At 40.7% G+C, this 21,466-nt stretch overlaps 1 protein-coding gene across 2 annotated transcripts in view; it reads left to right on the top strand.

The window, feature by feature from the left end:
* The window catches only part of CCDC80 (coiled-coil domain containing 80), a 35,574-nt gene that overhangs the window by 1,126 nt on the left and 12,982 nt on the right, over positions 1-21,466 (top strand). The window contains exons 2-4 of one of the 2 annotated variants that reach the window (XM_073009718.1): positions 53-1,941; positions 9,937-10,093; positions 21,033-21,169. In XM_073009718.1, coding sequence (XP_072865819.1) covers positions 64-1,941; positions 9,937-10,093; positions 21,033-21,169 — 2,172 coding nt within the window. In that variant the 5' untranslated portion in view covers positions 53-63. Of the gene's footprint in view, positions 1-38; positions 1,942-9,936; positions 10,094-21,032; positions 21,170-21,466 lie in introns of those variants that run through there. The other variant, XM_073009717.1, reaches the window with a different exon arrangement.

Raw genomic sequence — 21,466 nt, 5'->3', positions numbered from 1 at the left:
CTTCCTTTTTTTCCCCCTCCCCTTTGTCTTATGACCTCGGTGCATCGCAAAGTGGATTACACAATGACATGGAGAATGGGACCCCGTTTCACTATGCTGTTGGCCGTGTGGCTCGTGTGTGGATCAGAACCCCACCCCCACGCCACGATCAGAGACAGCCATGGAGGGCGGAAAGTGCCTTTGGTTTCTCTGGACAGCAGTAGGCCAGCTCGGTTTCTGAGGCACACTGGGAGGTCTCGTGGAATTGAGAGATCCACTCTGGAACAACCAAACCTTCAGCCTCTCCAGAGAAGGAGGAGTGTGCCCGTGTTGAGACTAGCTCACGCAACGGAGCCGCCAGCCCGCGTGGATGTCAATGGGGCCCCCATGAGACCTGAGCAAAGACCAGCGGCCAGGAGCTCTCCGCGTGAGATGATCAGAGATGAGGGGTCCTCAGCTCGGTCAAGAATGTTGCGTTTCCCTTCGGGATCCAGCTCTCCCAACATCCTTGCCAGCTTTGCAGGGAAGAACAGAGTGTGGGTCATCTCAGCCCCTCATGCCTCGGAAGGCTACTACCGCCTCATGATGAGCCTGCTGAAGGACGATGTGTACTGTGAGCTGGCGGAGAGGCATATCCAACAGATTGTGCTCTTCCACCAGGCAGGCGAGGAAGGAGGCAAGGTGAGAAGGATCACCAGTGAGGGCCAGATCCTGGAGCAGTCCCTGGACCCCAGCCTCATCCCTAAGCTGATGAGCTTCCTGAAGCTGGAGAAGGGCAAGTTTGGCATGGTGCTGCTGAAGAAGACGCTGCAGGTGGAGGAGCGCTACCCATACCCCGTTAGGCTGGAAGCCATGTACGAGGTCATCGACCAAGGCCCCATCCGTAGGATCGAGAAGATCAGGCAGAAGGGCTTTGTCCAGAAATGTAAGGCAGCTGGTGTAGAGGGCCAGGTGGTGGAGGAGGGGAATGATGGTGGAGGTGGAGCAGGAAGGCCGAGCCTGGGCAGCGAGAAGAGGAAAGAGGATCCCAGGAGAGCACAAGTCCCACCAACCAGAGAGAGTCGGGTGAAGGTCCTGAGAAAACTGGCTGCCACTACACCAGCTTTGCCCCCACCTCCCTCAACCCCCAGGGCCACCACCCTTCCTCCTGCTCCAGCCACAACAGTTACTCGGTCCACGTCCCGGGTGGTAACAGTTGCTGCAAGACCTATGACAACCACTGCCTTTCCCACCACGCAGAGGCCCTGGACCCCCTCACCCTCCCACAGGCCTCCTACAACCACTGAGGTGACCACTGCCAGGAGACCCTCAGTTTCAGAGAATCTTTACCCTCCATCCCGGAAGGATCAGCACAGGGAGAGGCCACAGACAACCAGGAGACCCAGCAAGGCCACCGGCTTGGAGAGCTTCACAGATGCCCCTCCCACCACCATTTCAGAGCCCAGCACAAGGGCTGCTGGCCCAGGCCGTTTCCGGGACAACCGCATGGACAGGCGGGAACATGGCCATCGAGACCCAAATGTGGTGCCAGGTCCTCCCAAGCCAGCAAAGGAGAAACCTCCCAAAAAGAAGGCCCAGGACAAAATTCTTAGTAATGAGTATGAGGAGAAGTATGACCTCAGCCGGCCTACTGCCTCTCAGCTGGAGGAGGAGCTGCAGGTGGGGAATGTTCCCCTTAAAAAAGCAAAGGAGTCTAAAAAGCATGAAAAGCTTGAGAAACCCGAGAAGGAGAAGAAAAAAAAGATGAAGAATGAGAATGCAGACAAGTTACTTAAGAGTGAAAAGCAAATGAAGAAGTCTGAGAAAAAGAGCAAGCAAGAGAAAGAGAAGAGCAAGAAGAAAAAAGGAGGTAAAACGGAACAGGATGGCTATCAGAAACCCACCAACAAACACTTCACGCAGAGTCCCAAGAAGTCAGTGGCTGACCTGCTGGGGTCCTTTGAAGGCAAACGAAGGCTCCTTGTAAGTAGCCTTCTCCTTGGTGTTGTTCTATGGGCTGAGGCAGGGCATGTTAATGTCTGTCTTTTTAGTTATATAAAAATCATATTGCTAGATGCCAGATTGTGGCTGAACCTGTACTGTGTCAAGAAGCTCAGAAGTCTGGCAAAAGAGGGCAGCAGGCCAATAGCTCCTTCTGGTTTAGTGCCCTACGAAGTTCTGCTCACACAACTCATGGCCCTGTGGCACAAAGTCAATGGCTGGGGGACCCTACACATGAGCCCAGGAGAACACCTGTAGTCAGCTTCTTCCAGACCTGTAGGGACCCTTCCCCCATTTCTACCACTCTCTTCCAAGGGATATTTCTGGACAGAGCTCCCTTTTACCAAGTCCCAAGGATGAAAAGAATGATGAAATTCCCAAAAGGAAGTGCATTGACTTCAGTCACATCTTATTAAAAGGGTTTCTGTCTGTCTGACTTAGGAACTAGAATCATGTCTATGGGACAATAGCAGAGGTCCCCTCTTTCCCTAATTAGGTCTATATCAACACTGGAGTACTCAAAAAAAAGACAGCTTGGGTGGGGAGTGGGGATGACTGGGAGTAGGGAAGCGTCCTTGTTAGTGTGACCTTCATGGATCCTTTTAAAATGAGCTATCAGAAATCTTCTCCCCTTAAAGCCTACCTCTCCCATCGCTGTCCAACTACTAGGAAGAGCCAAAGGGTGGAATGTGAGGAACTGAGTTAATTGCTTCAATTTCCACTACTCTAGAAATACACCTGAATTTGAAATCTAGATGTCAGTTTCTCCGGGGGCTCTGTAAAATGTGTATGCGTACATGCATGTGCCTGTGCACCAGTGTGTGAAAAAGGAGACAAGCTGTCCCTACTTGCCCTTGGTCTGTGGTTCTGAGTGCCACTCGTGTTGAGTAAGTCACAGATGCATCTCAGCAACCCTCTCTTTTGGCCATCACTTGCCACCACCAAATGAGGGCTTTGGACAGGAATGAGCCAAATAAAAGGGCAGATTTTATCAGTGATGTGCAAATGGCTCCTTCTCCTCTTCATGTCTTCTCTTTCCCTCTTACTGCCCCTCCAAAATTTCTACCCCTGGCTCTTAAGGCTAGCTTTTTACTCCAGGCTGTCAAGGAGGAAAAGGATATTGTTGCCATTAATTCTGGGTAAAAGATCAATAAATTGATGTTGGGTAGTGTGAGTCAGGAATGATTTTTTCAGATGCCTGGGTGAGAGAATCAACTCATGCCGTTGAGGGCAGCACCCATCCTCCTGAAGGCACAAGGTGACTGCACACCCCGCATTTCCCCCACCAAAAGAAACAGGCTCTCTTTTCTCAAGGCATTTCTTAGAGAATCTTTTAGGTTTTCCAAGCTAGCCTAAATGTTGGTTAATGATCTGGGCACAGGAACTCTGGTGCCCATTTATCATATGTTGTTTCAGAAAGTTTAAATGTGCATTTGAAATATTACTCAGAGCAAAGTTCTTTGTGATGTTTATCACGAGTGGGACATATCACAAATTCTCTTAGCTGTTTACATGGATAGTAGGTCTGTGTGTTAGAGCAAAACCTAGCTCTGGCGGATTCTAAGGATTTATTTGTATGCCTCTGTGTGTTTTGTTATATATTTTCTGTATATTGGTGCAATATCTAACCAGAGCCTTAACGTGTCTATATAAACTTAGGTTATCAGGTGATAGGCCGCTTGGATATTCTCAGTGTACATATATTTAAATGGGAATGTTCCCCTTAGAGCAAAAAAGAAATCAGATTTCAGAGTAAAACTCTACCTGACACTTGAATGTCTGTTAGGGAGCCCATGGGGGCAAACTGCTCTCTTTGGGGCATGGGAAAGCGTTAGTGGTTTGCTCCAATGCTCTCCTCCTGAGTGTCTACAACTTTATCCAACCCATTAAAATACATCACCCAACTCTGTTCATTTAGCCAACAGGGCAGGCAAAATGTTCCTCATGGTCAGGTTTAAAAAAAGAAAATCACGGGTAAAATGTCAGGATTGTAATTGTGCACCCATCTGGCAAATATTTCCCATTGCCGCCAGCTTGTGAGTCAAAAGAAAGGGGTTTTCATAGTGTATTCCTGATATTAGTCATACTTTTCATTTCTCCCTCCTTCTCCCCACTCCTTTAGTCGGGGATCTGAAAGCCCAGCTGGGCCATTCCTGCTTTTAATGGTATCCCTGCTTATAAATTTCTAGCAAATGAAACTCAAATGACAGCTTCTGCTGATGTCATGTGAGGCAAAACAGAAACCAGCTGGAATTGCGCCTGGCAGTGTTGGTTCTTTGGGCTAGTGAGAGAACCAGGTTTGTTATTAGAAAGAAAATACTAACAGAAGGCTTTTCAGACTTTTGATCCTATGTGCGCCCAGCTGATGATCATATCAGAAATGTGTCTTCTGAAGAGCTAATGATGTCTAAAGTAAGAATGGATTAGAAAAGACCAAATGAAATAAACATGATACCAAAGCAAAAGATGGAAAGAAAAGAAGTTTTCACCAGAGAGGAGACCAATGGGTGAAAAACATTGTTGGTGCGGTTTAGCCTTTTCCACTCACTTTTCCCATCAAACTTGGCTAATGTTACTCAGGAACCTCAGTGATTCAATCACTATTCATTAAGGCTTAGCACTCTCAAGCTATTTAAGTATGGCTGAGAACAGCTACCTCCAACTGGCCTTAACTTAACCCAGTAAACTCAAACTGAAAGCAGGTTTACATTCCGTGAAATTTTGTGCAGGACTTTCAGCTCATCTTCTCAGCTTTTCAGTAACCTGGTACTTAACTACCATTTATTGTAAACCCTTAGTGCTTTGTCCTTATTTATACCATTCTTTAGATGTGGACATATCACATAACTGCTACTTAACAATTACAGAAACACTAACAGCAATGGTGTAGGTCCCAGATGGATGGCTTCCTAGAGGCCTTCACAGGAGCTGCAGGTGGAGCCGGGTGTCCTATTTTTAGACTAGTGTTCACTGTTTCAAACCTCCTGCCTCTAAACCTATTAATGAAGAAGGGCACATCCTGCAAGGTACTTTGCCAAGACTGTGTGGTTTAATTCTCGAAACAATCCCTCAATGAATGATTTATTAACCCCTTTCTACACATGAGAAAACAGAACCCAAGATATATAGCTAATATGTGGTGAAGTCAGAATTAGAACTCAGATCTGTTTGAGTTGAAAGCTCAAATTCAGGCCAATCTCCCTTTCTGATTTCTTTTGAATATGAACTTCCTGTGGGACATGCCATAAAGTGAAGGGGAAACTGAGGAATGATCTTGCCAGTTAATAAATATGAATTTAAAAGGTTAATACATATGAATACAAATAAATTTAAAAATTCATTTTCAACCTTGAGTCACCCAGATAAGTGGTAAAGGATTGCTAAGCACAAATGTGGAGTTTCTGCCTTTAATACACAGCTAGTCCTCTGCACTCAATTCTCTGGCTTTCCAGACAGTCAGTCAAAAACAATAGATTGGATTCCAGTTAACCTAATCCTTCAGACTGCTTGGTGTCAGTTTGAGGTTGACGATAGTGAGAGTATAGGTAAGCTTATCACCAAAGTATTGCGCTATGGGGAGTATAGCTGACAAGCCATCATTCTGCGCTCTGAGATCTATTCACTTGTCAATGAACAAGGGACCTCAAATGCTGAATTGAATGAATTCAAGTGCAAGTTTAAGAATTCTTTGAGGCCAGGCGCGGTGGCTCAAGCCTGTAATCCCAGCACTATGGGAGGCTGAGACGGGCGGATCACGAGGTCAGGAGATCGAGACCATCCTGGCTAACACGGTGAAACCCCGTCTCTACTAAAAATACAAGAATAAATTAGCTGGGCGTGGTGGCGGGCTCCTGTAGTCCCAGCTACTCTGGAGGCTGAGGCAGGAGAATGGCGTGAACCCGGGAGGCGGAGCTTGCAGTGAGCCGAGATCGCGCCACTGCACTCCAGCCTGGACAGAGCGAGTCTCCGTCTCAAAAAAAAAAAAAAAAAAAAGAATTATTGGGTGACCGAATCTCCTGTAATTCAGGTGGGTTAGTATTTCCAACCTTACTTCAGACATCTGTGTATTGGGACAACAATCAACTTCTTTGGTTTGATTTTGGGAAAGGAGTTAAGGTTTCTGCTGTACTAAGGCAGACTATTAGCTTGAAAGTTATTTTTCAGAATCCTGTAAAAACAAAACCAAACCAAACACAAAAAAAAGACTCTAGTGTTTTGAGCCTAACACAGTATTTTGAATAATCTGAGACTTAAAATACCTTCCCTCTAGCTTTTTTCCATTGCTGTTTGCTCTCTTTACTTATGCAAACAGGCTTCCTTATCCTCTGAGGCTCATTGAGCCAAGACACCAGTTGGAACAGAAGCATGAAAAAGAAATACAACACAGTTTTAAATTCATGATACATGCCCTGATTTATTGCCATCAAACTGGAAAGAGGCCAAGTGACAGAAAATAGTGTTTACTGAGGAGCTCTAAGCTGCTCCTTTTAGGAAGAGGGGACTGGAAATGGTTCCCATTTTAAACACTGTCTGAAATACTGCCAAACTAGAAAGTGAATGGGATGGAGATGTCAAAACATAGGGAAAGAGTCCCTGAAATGGGTTCAGATGGTCAGTCTTCCCTAAAAGTTGCAAACTTGAGGTGCAGACTAAACGTAAGAGAGTGTTTTTACCAACTGGTAAGGTCGTAGCCTGCATCTAGACACTCACAACAACCAGGGGACCCCTTTGTTCCTGAGTCCCTCTCCTCTCCTCTGACTGGGGTGATCTATACAACCTGAGGAGTATTGGCCAGCATTTATGCCCCCACCATCTGCAGGACGGTAATAGAGTCTGAGGAACTTACATTCTGCCTGGGGAGATGTGACCGTTATATAGTAAATTAAGGAAATACTTAAATTCCAAGTGGGCGGGGCAGACAATAAGAGCAGTAATTAAAAGGAAGAAGTGATGGAAAAGACTTTTCTGTGTGCTAGAAAAGACTTTAAGGAGGATAGTACATTGAAAGAAAGAATCAGATTTAGACAAGGGAGGGGGCAGGTTTCTGAGGTAGGAGGAGTGACACGGGCAAAGACAGAGGAGGGATTGTGGGTGAATTATTCAGAGGCAACATACCTGTGTGTGCTTGGGGAACACATATTTATTTATTAAGAATAAATCAACCTGTAATAAGTTCATGTTATGTACTTATAAAGATATACAGATATATTTACTTTTGCTCAGATCTCACAACCTGATGAGGTTGGCAGGAAAGTTGTGTCATTGTAACAACGACAATGCTGAGCTTCAGAAGTTTAAGTGGATTTATTCAGGCTACAAGCTAGCCGGGGGCCGAACTAGGACCGAAATGACAACCCCCTGACTTTGACTGCAGTTATTCTTTCTCTGTGCCTCTCTGCCCAAGATTCCTTTCGTTTCCTAATTTAGACTGGGTCTGGCTCTAGGGGGTAAAGAGGTCAGGTAAGGGAGGTATAGGAGGACATTAGCAAAAGAGAGCCCGGGATCAGAACGTGGAGGGCTGGAAGTTAGGGAATGAGTCCTGCAAAACGAATGTCACCCCCCTGGTGGTTAAAGGCATTCTTGGGCAAAGGGTCTGCAGTGAAAGTAAATATCAGAGGCTTTTATTTATTTAAATGAGATTCCCATGGGATATCCATGGCCTCTCATCACTACATATAGAGCCATGTGGGAGAATCTACCACATAGGGGAGGATAAGGTTCTGTGTGATTACATACTGTCTGATATTCTTAGTATACACAAGGAGGAGAAGACTAGAGGAGGGTTGAGGACTCTTAAAATCCTGTCATACCATGGTCTGTCTACAGATTGTAAGGGTCTATGGCAAAGTATGGGATGAATGAAACGGAATCTATGTATGAATTTGAAGTTACAGAAACAGGTAATTTTCTGTCATCTAACATCTAAGCAGCTTTGCCCTAGAAACTCCTCTAAATATATTCTAAATATGTGCTTATCCTTAATTTAGAATAGGGAGTCCAAAACCATTAACAGTAAGTCCCTTTCTCTTACCTTTGTTTTTACTGTTTTGTGTTTTTACTTAAACATTCATTTTATTTATTTCGGAATAGTGTGTTTTTGAGCACAAAACAGTCAGAAAAAAAGACCTAAAATATACCAACTTAAAACTTCGGTATCTGGGCTCCCATTGAAATCTGAAGAAATATTTTCAGATGCCATAAAGCTAATTAAAAACAAACCAAGTAACTAAAAATACCATCATCACATCTTTTTGTAGCTGCCTTAAATCTTGTTTTAAAGCTAAGTGTGAATCAATGAATAAATCTGGAGAAATTTTGTTTTTCCCCTTGAAAAATTGTTGTTCCTAAAACAAACATTTCCTACCCAGAATGTCCATATGAGCAGGCATAGAAACACAGGAAAAATAAACTAAAGCATGTCTATTTAGAATTAATTGTGATCTGAAAAACAAAACAAAACAAAAACTTCATCCCAGAAAACCTTTGTTAATGTTCCATTCAAAGGCGATTGAACACGTTTAATTTCCTTGAGGGAGCGTATTTTGTCATGCGGAGAGAATTCTTAGAAGGGAAAGCCTGCAGGCAGCAATACAGACATCTCTGATAGAGAAAAATAAACAGCAGGATCAAGCTGAGACCAGATTTATTAACCATTTTTGATAAAATATTTGGAAGAGGTACACAGCCTGGTGACTTGCCCTCTGAAAAATGCCAATAGTCATAAACTTCAGAAATATTTTATAAGGTTAGGTGGATAAATAGAAAATTGGTTGATAAATTTGAATTTAGTCAAATGCAAGAAAATTGGCTGATACATTTGTATTTAGTCAAATGCAAAAAGTTGTTTACAGAAAAATGATTTATAGAGGCTTGCTTCTGAGCTTAGTGATGACGCAACAAAGGGCAAATAGGCAGCGTTCATTGCAGACATCAGCCTGGTGATCTATTTGGGATCAAAGATCTCAACAAAGACCTGGTCATCATCACAATAAAATTTCACATCCTCTCACCTCCAAGGTGAGCAGCACTATGCCCACTAGCCTGTGGAGTGTGGAACACAGTTCTAGCTTCAGCTCAAGAAGACCTGGTAAAATTGGGGAAGGCTCAGGGAAGGGCAACTAAATTAATCAAGAGAGTGGAGAAGCTTTTGTATTAGGTTAGATAAAAATAGTGAGACATTCTCAGAGAAAAGATTCAAAAGGACCTCTTAAAAATAGGGTTATCCTCACTGTATCCAAAATAAATTACATTTTCTCAGATTCCTGGTGACTAAAGTATTTCTTTTGATTGCTTTGTCTTTCCTCTTTTTTCTTTTCCCCAGAAAACAAGGGTCACAGAATGAGGATGAAAGACAGAGGGGTAGGTGAAAAATACCAGGTCTGAACCAAAGAGAAGGCTAAACTTAGAGTAAAAGACATCCTGTTGGAAAACTGCAATATCCAAAGACAAACACCACCAACTCTGTGCAGGCTGAATGTGACAATTAATACATTCTATGTGACAAAACGTAGGCCTGAAAGTCATCATAAAACCTTTCCTCAAGGTTTTCTAATAAAAATTCTAAAGTTTCGTAGTGCCCAGGACCTGGCTATGAAACTCTCTTAACCCTGTGAAATGTGAATAATAGTAGTAACCATTGAATTAACCAATATCTAATCAGCCAATAAGAATAATGAAGATCAAAATTAGGGAAGGAAAATAACATTTATTGAACAATTACTGTGTGCCAAGTATTCATGTAATGGTCACAGCAGTCTTGCAAAATAAGTATTCCTTTGCAGAGTTCACAAATGAGAAAACTGAGACACATGGAGACTAGTAATGGAGGTAAATAATGGAAGTGAGTAGAAAACTCTAAGCTGTCTTGGATAGATGCAGTCACTACCAGCCCTCTCTTTCAAATCATCTCTTTGGGTTTTGCCCCAGTGTGAAACTATCACTATAAATTAGTATTTGTTTGTCTTCACCCACCTCCAGCTGATCACTGCTCCCAAGGCTGAGAACAATATGTATGTGCAACAACGTGATGAATATCTGGAAAGTTTCTGCAAGATGGCCACCAGGAAAATCTCTGTGATCACCATCTTCGGCCCTGTCAACAACAGCACCATGAAAATCGACCACTTTCAGCTAGGTTCTCTTAAACATTTTAATTATATTATTGTTTTTCTCATATCTAAGGTGGGACAAACTTTATGGGAGAGGATGTTCAGAGGGCTCTTTGGTTGTGATAACACAGGTCACTTTGCCTGCTTATTTAAATAGCCATTCCAGGATGGTTCTGGTTTAAGTTTTCCGCACTGTAAAAAAGGAAAACATGCAAACACTCTATTGTCTGAAAGTCAGTAAGGTGGAAGAAAATGGGAAAAGTAATACAGTGTGGGAGAGAATCAGAGAGACATTCAGACACTTTTTCTGGGTACTGAGTCTCCTTGCCTGTGCCAGCCCCATCTGATCTTCCTGCAGACTCTGCTGCAGGTGACTCATCACAGATGGGACTTGCCAGACTCTTGGAAGTACTTGACTCTGGCAAGCCTGAGGAAGGAATTAACCAGAACTGAGAGAAGCTGTTAAGATAAATGAAAAGTCACTGAAAATATGGACTGAACTGCACCCAAGTCATTTTGGAGAGCAGAAGAATTTGGCTGAATTTAGAGTTTTCACAATTTTACGTATTAATAGTACATGTGAGACTCATAAGGCGTACAGCTCAGTGTTGGGCAGCTGAGATCTAACTCATTGCAGTTCTCATGGGAATGTTGTAAGATTTACTGTGATTAGTTAAGCCGCATAGTCAGAAGCCCAAAATATGACCCACCCAGTTTATTTTATAATTATTGCATCTCTGGGGCTTTATTTTTTAAAAAGCTTTTTTTCTTATATGTGTTTTCTACTGTTTTGTTGTTGTTCATGGTTTAACTACAAAAAAAAAATCCCTTAGAGTAATCCTTTATATTCCATTGTTTGCATATTCTGCATAGTTGCCATAAAATATATTTCATCTAAAAGCACCTGAAAGAATATAAAATATATTTTAGTAATATATAACTCATTATTTGTTAGTCAACATTTAACTTCAATACACATAACATTATCGCACAGATTTTTCTGACATGCAATTTTGGTGTAATTGAAGACATATCAGTTATACTATGTCACGATAATGTCAACTTGATTTGAATATGGTCTAGCTTTCTAAGTCATATTTTTTTTATTGTGGTAAGTACACTTAACGTGAAATCTTTCCTCTTAATGCATTTTTAAGTGCACAGTACAGTACAGATAACTATAGGTACAATATTGTGTAGCAGATCTCTAGAGCTGATTCAGGGTTAAGTATCAGTTATGCGTTCTTTACTTTAAATAGCCCACCTTCCTCTGAGACGGCTACAAAAGGAAAAATAAATAGCATCCTTTCCAGTGTCCCACCATAAATTATTGTGGATTGATGATTCATTTTTGGACATTTATCCTGCACCGTATGTATAATTTAGGGGGAGAACAAGCAAAAAAGGAATTTTCTTAACCAAAACAACAACAATAATGATCATACAAGCAAAAGACAAAAAATGAATTCTGGAGACAGACAGATTTAAATCCAGGGTCACAATTTACTTGTTGTGTCACCTTGGGGAAGCTACTCCTAAGTCTTAGTTTAGAAGATAATCATATCTGTTTCACAGGATTAAATAAGATAGTATACAGAAATGCTGGTCAGGTAACAGGCACTATTATGTGGTCATCCTCTGCATCACCATTTGATCTGGTAGTCATCTGGAGATCAATGAGCTGTCACACTTGTCACTAGAGCACCTATAATGGCAAAACACTTGTTATTGCTTTGTGCTGATTGCAGAATGTTGACACACGAACCCTCACAACAGCTCATCCAGATCAGGCTGCATTATTATTCTTGGTGATAAAACTGACACCCAAGAGACTAATACTACAAAGCCACATATTTATTGGCTAACTAGGATTCAACCATTTGTTTCCTGGATTTTTCAAATAATAGCATGAGGGCAGTGAGCTTAATTACACTCCAGATGTCCAGAAAGGAAGTAAGTATTCAATCCAGCCAGAGACTGGTGTTGGCTAGTGATGAAAGCCCTCACAAACCAGGTGTTCCCAATGTCAAATGTGTTACCTACCAACCCTTCCACAAAGTGTTCTCATTCCTTATTTCAGAGAAGTTTGGAAAAATCATTACATCTTCCACTTCAACTTCTATACGGTCCCATTATAAGCATCTGGCACTGCCTTGGCAAATTTTTAGCATAATCCTACTGTTTTCTAGACATCTGGATTGAATATGAATTGTAGAGGGGCTGCGGGGTTGTTTTTTTTTTTTTTTTTTTTTTTTCTGCCTTATTGCAAATCAGGTATTATGATTTGGGCATTTTCCTCACTGAATGGCAGCCTGGACCTGATTTGGGCAGGGGGATCTTTTACTTTGTTTCTCATCTAATTCCTGGAAGGCCTCTCTCTCCCTGTGTCATGTCCCAGGTTACCCTTATGGGAAAGGCTGTAGCACTTTCAGCCAAGACTGGGAGTCAGCCATGGGAAAATAAGAATTGGCCTGAGCCATGGACTCAGTGAACCAAAAAACTCCAGCCTTGACTGACTTTCAGCTGGAAAACCATCAGATGGCCTTACTTTTCCTTACAAATAAATCAAGCTCTGCCTACTATTCCAGACTTTTACTGGGCCTTGAAAGCAGGGGCATATATCCAACTACAGTGTAGGCCGTACTCACCAGCTGGTCCATCTTGCTAAAAGTATTTGGATATCACCAATGAAGCTACAAAAGCCAAGAAACTTACCTTAAGATTTTAGACTTTCATGTAAATAAAGTTATTTATGCTTGAGTGAATTCCAATGCCTATCTGGTTTTGCCAGCACAGTGTATATTGCATGTAGGATTTAAAATGGCCTAACACATAAAGGCATTCTTTCTTGTTAGTGGTATTTAAAATGTCAGTCTAGGATAGGAATGTTGGGTGTGTTTGTTAAGTGAATGGATTACAGACAAATTTTGTCAGATAGGAAAAACTTGCTGGCTAAAGGCACTTCATTGCAGAATGAAAAAAGAAGTGGGGGGGAACGCACAGCAAGTGTGTTTCTTTCTTAGCAATATTTAGAGATGAAAAATATTTTGCCATTGGCATTTTATCACCAAATTTTAAGAGCTAGAATACACAGGACATTTAATAGGGCAAGGGATGTTTTTTGATAGCTTCTTTCAAAGAAGGGAGAGTTTGAGGGTAATCAAGAGAGGTGGCAAAGTTCATGGAGGTGGAATATGGCAACAAGGAGAGAGAAAATGTTGATTTCTTACTAAGGACTTCATAAGTGAATTTTTAAAATGAGAATGGTAGGCCGGGTGCGCTGGCTCATGCTTGTAATCCCAGTACTTTGGGAGGCCGACATGGGCAGATCACTTGAGGCCAGGAGTTCGGGACCAGCCTGGCCAATATGGTGAAATCCCATCTCTACTAAAAATACAAAAATTAGCTGGACATGGTGGCAGATGCCTGTAATTCCAGCTATTTGAGGGGTTGAGGCAGGAGAATTGATTGAACCTGGGAGGCAGAGGTTGCAGTGAGCCAAGATTACACCAGTACACTCTAACCTGGGTGACAAAGTGAGACTCTGTCTCAAAATAAATAGATAAATAAATCAATAAATAAACAAAATGAGAATGATGGTATACAAATCAGTCTAAAATACCCTTTCTGTCTGATCCTGTTGAAGAGAATTGTTCTTTCTGGAGAAACCTCACAGTCATCAGGATCCATAACAATTCAGAAATGCTGCTTTGCCTCTGGGGCAGTCCTGAAAAATTGACCCTCTGCCCCCAACTTCTTTCATCAGTGGTGACAGTGCCTGGCAGCTACCTTCTCTAGACCCTGCAACACTGAGCTGGGAGGAGAGGTTGGATGAGTGCTCAGACTTCCACACAGTGGCTGTGTGTTCCCCTCTGCTTTGATAAGTCTTTACTTATCAATCATTCTGTGCCCTAGAGACTAGAAAGCCTGTCTCCTAACCTAGTCAGTCTTCTTAGTCCACTGCCGTTGCTGCCTCCAACATCAAGCATATCAGTGTCAAGACCAATCCCTGACATTCCAAGGGGGAAAAGTGCCTGATATGTCAAATGTACAAAACAAGGATTTGAAGAATGTAGTGGAGGGATTGGCTCTTCCAGTTGTAGTCATCAGATAAGGTATTAAAAATGTCAGAGAATTTTGAAAAGTGGGTTGATTTAATGGAGGGACCTTGAAAAATGAGTAGGTTTTTGTTTGTTTGTTTGATAGGGTAATGACTTGATCAAGGTATTTTTGTTTAATATTTCAAAGAAATGATACTTTTTAAAAAATTTTCAAAGTCAAAGCTATATAAAAAGGTGTATACAGACAAGTCTTGTATCCTTCCTGACCCCTTTACCCTGCTACTCCCTGCACCCACAGGTAATCATTTTTGTAATTCCTTATTTATTCATTTAGTGCTTTTTTAGACAAATACAAAGAATACCTATATATTTTTTATTTTTATACAAAATATAGCATATTATATATACCATTCCACACCTTGCTTTTTTCACTTAAAATATTTCTAGGAGATCTTTCTTTATGAGTATATCGCAATCTTCCCCATTTCTTATCAAAAAATTGTGAGATTCTGTCACAGTTTAAACATTTTGTCCATGGACACTTGAACTATTTTCAATATTTTGTTCTTATACATATATCACACATACATGGAGTGATATATGAACAAGGTTACAATTAAATTGTGAAATTGTGTGTACATCTTTCCAACAGAGTCTAAGAAGCAGGATTGTTGGACCAAATAGAAAATGTAGTTTGAGTGGATACTTCCTGATTTCTCTCCATACAAGTTGAATCATGTTGCAATTCCAACAGCAATGTTTAAAAGTGTCTATTTCCCCAAACCTCTCCAATTAATGTGTGTGATCAAACTTTTGGGTACTTTTGACCAGTGTAATATGTGAAAAATGGTATCAGTATAGGGTAGTGTTGGTTTGCATTTCGCATTTTGTGAGTGTGATTGAATACCTTTTCATGTTTAGGGAGCATTTATATTTCCTTTTTAGTGTTCTTTGCCCATTTTTCTATTGAGTTGTCATCTTTTTCATTGCAATGCATAGGTACTCTATATAAATTGGAAAAAATTCAGACTCCCACCTCCCCTTTCTACTCCAACACCAGGACTCATTTGTTTAGGAATGAGGTCCAGGAATCTGTAGTCTAAAATGTTGCTCAGGTGATTCTGATTTGCTATTAGGTTTGATCTAAAGCAGAAGGCTGGGTAGAGGATAAGAGAGGAGGAGAGGGCTAGAAATGTAGTTTGGCATCTGAAATAAGATTTCTAATACCAAGACGAAGAATTCAAACTTTATATGTAGATCATATGAAGTCACTAAATATTTCTGAATATATTTTTCAAATATATTTATAACTTTAAGACTGTATGGAGTCAATCTGTAGGACAGCAAATCACTTGGACAGGACACACTTTTTATTAATAAGACAAGTTGTTCTTTCTAGAGAACAAGTGATCGGGAATGGCCAGGGGAGTCCCACTTATCAATTCAATCAGGTCACTTATCTCACAGTGGGGTAGTAGATCGGAAAATGACCCACTCATAGAGTAAAAGAGGAGTAAGCAGATCAATTGCAAAGTAATTTAAACATGTTTATTTCCAATCAAAAGGAAGTAAGTTCCAAGCTGGAGGCCAAGGTTATCCTAACTGAAACAACCTGCCATGGACTGCTCAGCACTCCTGGCAATGTTCTTGAGAATAAAAGCAATTTAGCTTCTGCTGGCATCTACCTCCTGGCTTATCTACAGCACAGCCAAGAGAGTTTTGGCCCCTGCTGATTTGTTGAAAAGAATGTTTATATTTTAAATGCCTTACAAATATGTTTTATGTAAAAGACCTAATGCATGCAAAACCAATTTTAGAAAATAAATATATATGAATGTGTTTTCTTAAATTACATTAGACTGTGTTGCGGGTTCACAAGGTCAAAGGAAAATGTGAAGGTTTTATGGCGGGTTTTCTACACAGTCCCAGAATCGCTCAACTTATCTATACCTTATTACTGTCTTTTTCATATGATATCCTTCTTATGGGAGCGTTCTTATGATTACCAAATCCTTACTGAATGCCAGTTGTATGCTAGGAACTGTGCTAGGCTGAAAGGATATAAAAGGTGACCAAAATTCAGTCCCTATTGTTGAATTATTCATATCTAGGGGGAAGACAGATATGTAAACAACTGATTGCAATGCAAGGTGATTAGCTTATTACAGAAGAATACCAAAATGTTAAGTGCACAAGTGAGGTAAAGACAGGTTTCACAGACAATGAGTACTCATGTGGATAGCATTCCAGGAAGAGAGGACAGGTTTCTAGAGACTGAAGATAGAGGGCTGGAGCATAATGTGTGGAAGAAGAGTTAATAGATAAGTTAATAATGCCATAAATGATCTTGCATGCTATGACAAAGATTTAGATTTTCTCCTCTGGGACAGTAGCTCTTTGTCTTTAGAGTGCATAACAACTACCCAGGAAAAATTTTAAATGCAGATTCCTGGGCTTCACCACCAGTGATTCTGAGTCAATTGATCTGGATCCAAGGATTGTAATTTTAACAAGTACTCCTGGTGATTGTGATGAAGGTGGATAGTGGATCATACTTTTAAAAACTGCTAGAAGAGATTGGGAACTTTTGAAGCAATGTCGGAGGCTAAAGTAGTCCAGGTATTAGTGGAATTACCTGAACTTAGGCAAGAGAGGGTTGGAGGAGGAGAATCCATGGATGTCACAAGGAAAGCAGTTACAGATGGAAGCTTTAAGCATAATGCCTAGCACATATTTGGTGTTTAATATGTTATAACTGAAGCTGAATTTTCTGCAATGTCATTGCTGTCTGTAGTTAGTCATGGAAGGACAAATATATGAAGAAATTTAGTACCACCTGAATTTGACTGCTGATGTTTGGGGTTGGAATTTTTAAAGAATGACACTCTAGGCAAATGTCCCACTTCTAGGGCCAGACTTTATCGACACGTAACAGAGTTCATCTTCCCTGGGAATCCCTTACCTCAATAATCTTAGGTCCAAATCCCACAAAATGGGCTTGAATCTGTGAAGCATTTCAGCTGGATCAGGTGCACATAGACAGTTTAGACAATGTGTCCTAAAGATTTTTTTCTTCCGGCTGGGCATGGTAGCTCACACCTATAATCCCAGCACTTTGGAAGGCTGAGATGGGTGAATCACTTGAGGTCAAGGGTGCGAGACCAGCCTGGCCAACATGGTGAAACCTCATCTCTACTATAAATACAAAAAAAAAAAAAAAAAATTAGGTGGGCATGGTGGCACATGCCTGTAATCCCAGCTATTCAGGAGACTGAGGTGGAAGGATCACTTGAACTGCAGATGCAGAGATTGCAGTGAGCCAAGATTGCACCATTGCACTCCAACCTGGGTGACAGAGCAAGACTCCATCTCAAAAATAATAATAATATTGTTTTTAAAAAAGAATTTTTCCTTCTAAGCCCTGTAATCCGTACAATCATTAGTGAGCTTAAACAGAATTTGGATAAATTTAACAAGAACCTGCCAAGTCTATGTTGCTTTTCCAGACTAAAGAGAACCTAACACTGAGCCCTGATTTAGATGGAATGCAGAGCTCAAGAAAGACCTGTGGCAGGAGCAGGAGCTGAGACAGGATGTAGCTTCACAGATACTGGCCTAGACTGGACTCTGTCCTGCTATAGAGTTGCCACCACCCTAGTCTGATCCAGTGTTGATTAGGACTTTCATTGTTTTGCTTTGGCAGATTCTCTTACTCAGCACAAACATGTAGATATTCCTGTAATCTGTGAGTGCAAAATATTTTATTTCTAATGTTTGGTTGAAATATTTCAGAAAACATTTTGGTTGAAAGAAAACAGGCTGTGAAATTGGTTTCTTGCCATATACTAGTAAAGCAAAGTTTGGTCCTGGGTCCTCTCTACCCTTGAGTGTGAGGCATTTTGGCATAGCAGAGAGAACACTGGGTGGGAGTGAGGTGATGTCACCTGAGTCCCAACCTCACTCTGTCATTAACCTGCAATGTGAACTTGAGCAAGTCACTCCTCATCTCAGGGTCTGTGACAGATTGGGTTTTCTGAGAAACAGATTCTGAGACTCTGAGTTTTGCCTGCAAGCAGTTAACACAGGAACAATACTTATGAGGGGTGAGGGATACAAGACTGGACAGGGTGAATTTGAGCTGCAATAGAGTTGGCTCTTCCGAATTGTCCACTGTGAGACAAAGGGGATAGCTTTCATATCTATCCCCTCTTCTACTACATCAGCCATTGAATGTGAGCTGTCCCATGGTAGGGGTGTGACTTGGGGAAAGGTGGCTACCTTCTAAGCAGATCAGTTGTCAGAGATCTAACTGCTTATATTGACAGCACCCTTAGTTCTGAAGGTAGCATCTGGACAGCACAGCACAGTGTCCACAACAGTTTCCTTAGTTTCAACCTTAATAATGTGATGGGGTGGAGCCAGATAATGTCTATACTCAGTTGTCTATTGCCATAATAAGGTGAAGTAACAAAGACCACAAACCTTAGTGGCACATACAGTAAACATCCATTTAGTGACAAGTTTCTAGGGTTCAGCTGATCTGGGCTGGGCTTGATTAGGTTTGCTCATGCATCTACAGTCAGCAACAGGTTGGGTAAGAGGTTCTGCTGATCTTGGCTGGGCTTGTACACATGTTGGGGGTCAATGGGCTGTCAGCTGACCTGGGGTAGCCTTGGTTAGGATGAGAACAGGGTAACTTGGCTTGACTGACCCTCCAGCAAGCTGGTGTGGGCATATTCTCATGGAAATGGCAGAAGCAAGAACAATCCCTAATGCATAAGCCCATTTCTAGCCTCTGTTTGTGTCATTGTGCTAATATCCCATTGACCAAAGCCAGTGATATGGATGAGCTCAGAATCAAGAGGCAGAACAGCTCAACCCGTTTCCCATATGAAGAAGCTGCAGTTACTGGGCAAGGGTATAGCTATAGGGAGAGGTAAGAATTGGTGCTATATTAAAAATCTACTACAATCTCCAGCTTCCTTCCATCTGAGCCATTCAGTGGTTTTGTGACTTTATCCATTAAGTGGATGCTAATGGTCTAATTCTGGTTCTAATTAGGGCTTGAACTCTGTCCGAGTTATTGGTTCTAGCACTCAGCACAGAACCAACTCTGGACATTAGTGATAAATATTTCATTGAATGAACAAAAGCAAGAATGAATGTATGTTGGGAATTAAAAATTATAATTTCCAAGTACAAGATAAAATCTGGTTTGTAAAGTCTTAGAATCAGAACATTAGTTGTTAAGAACATTTTTTAAAAACCAGTTTTTGAATGGTTTTCTTTATTATTATTATTACTATTCACAAAGTAAAATATGTTCCTTGTTAAAATTTGAATAACGTAGGTATGCAGAATAAACAATAAAAGTTTTCACTTCACCTTTTCCTATGGAATTTTTCCTATGTGTATTTCCATATGAATGTATCTTCTTTTGTTTTTATTTCCTTATAACCAAGAATAAAGTCATACTATGCATTTTGTTTTGCACCTTGTTTTTATACTCAACAAGATACATTTAAAAATATAAATCTAATAACTGTAAATTAATTTAAATTTTTCTAATAACAAAAATGTACATTTGAAAAATAGTTTATATGCATGAGACCTATCACCTTTTATGTTGCAGACAGTGCTTGGTTCTCATCTAGGCTCTCAGCTCCTTTTCCTTTGGACCACCTCCATGAAACACTGTTATGACTTTGGGAAGGAATACAGATTGATTCTTTCCCCTCTCATTTTGATTTGCTTTGGAGAAATAAAGTTCCTTGTTTATACACTTTCAACAATCCTAATCAAATAAAAGTAACAGTTAAGTTATAATTATCCCCTTTTTATTAATGAAGAGTAATGCCTGTGGTACTCAAATTATAACATCTCATTTGCAAAATTGTGGTTGTTTTTACTGTGGTATAGTATTGCAGTACAGTACTGTTCACTGGGTAGTGCTGTTGGTAATAAGTGATAGGCTCTCATTGCTAATTTTCCTGTTATCACATATTTGCTAACGTTAATTTTTCACATTTGTTTTTAATATAGGGGATTATTTTGCAGATAAAATCTTAGGTAGGGTTGAGAGATACACTGTGACTTGTTTGAGAGGGAAGAAGTAAATACAGTTCTTCTGTCCTTGAAAATGTTAAAATGCTTTCCCGACATACAAGTTGCCATGTAAAACCACTGGTATCTTGATTTTCATGCTTCCCATTAATCCAGTGACACCTTCCGGAGCCATTCTGAATTATAAGGATTTATTTGGGGGGGTTGATAATTGAAAAAATATATAGTGATTTAAAATTTCCATAAATTGTCACATTTTGTTTGAAACTGTATTCACTTACAAAAGTTGCATTATGAATAGCTTGACTTCTTTTGGAGCCAAAATGAACCTGTGACTAGGTTTCAACAGAAACTCTATTTTTCTCTATAGATATGACATGCTTACTGGGTCCCAAAGTTAATTCTATACCAAAAAAGAGGAACAGACACAGATTTTAGACTCAGAATTACGTTTAATGGAAATAGAACTTAACAAAATTGTCTGGGTTGGTCCAGTTCCCCGGTGAGTTGGGGTGAAGACTGACTCCCTGGGTGAGTTGCAGTCTTCTCCTAGGTGTGACTCAGCAGTCTCCACTCTCACTTTGTTCCTGTTTGCTACGAACAGGATGGACAGAGATAGAGCCTTGATCATCTATAGAAGAGTAGCTTTCAAAACTTTATTCATGTATTTGTTTCTATATTTATTAATTCACTCTGAAAACTTCTGTTCAAACACAATGTGAGTTGAATATATAAAACTAATGAAGGCTGGTGTGATTAGGCCCAGAGCCTTCACCCATTCACTTCCCAGTGATTTCTGTCTTGCCATACCCATATTCATTCACATTTTATTTCCCTTAAGATAATGAGAAGCCCATGCGAGTAGTGGATGATGAAGACTTGGTAGACCAGCATCTCATCAGTGAGCTGAGGAAAGAGTACGGAATGACCTATAATGACTTCTTCATGGTGCTAACAGATGTGGATCTGAGAGTCAAGGTACAATTGCTTATTTTGAATAACGTAGTGCTATTTTTTAGAATAGCAAATCTGAATTGTTTTGTTAATGAGTCCATTCAATTTATGAGTAAGCATAAATTATTTTATAAGTGGGAAGGTTTTGAGATGAGCCAAATTTTCCATGTTGTCGTATGAATTTGCATCCAGAAATGTGGTATCTGGCAAAGACTGAGTTGGAGTGACTTCCCACAGCCCAGCTAGTTGACTCAGACTAAATTCTTTTCTAACACCAATGTTTTACATTCATAAGAAACTGGTTAAAGAGCTATGATGTGC

This window comes from Chlorocebus sabaeus, chromosome 22, assembly GCF_047675955.1.
Source record: "Chlorocebus sabaeus isolate Y175 chromosome 22, mChlSab1.0.hap1, whole genome shotgun sequence".
Classification (NCBI taxonomy): domain Eukaryota; kingdom Metazoa; phylum Chordata; class Mammalia; order Primates; family Cercopithecidae; genus Chlorocebus; species Chlorocebus sabaeus.
The sequence above is the reverse complement of the archived record's forward strand: the minus strand, read 5'-3'. Positions and strand labels throughout refer to the sequence as shown.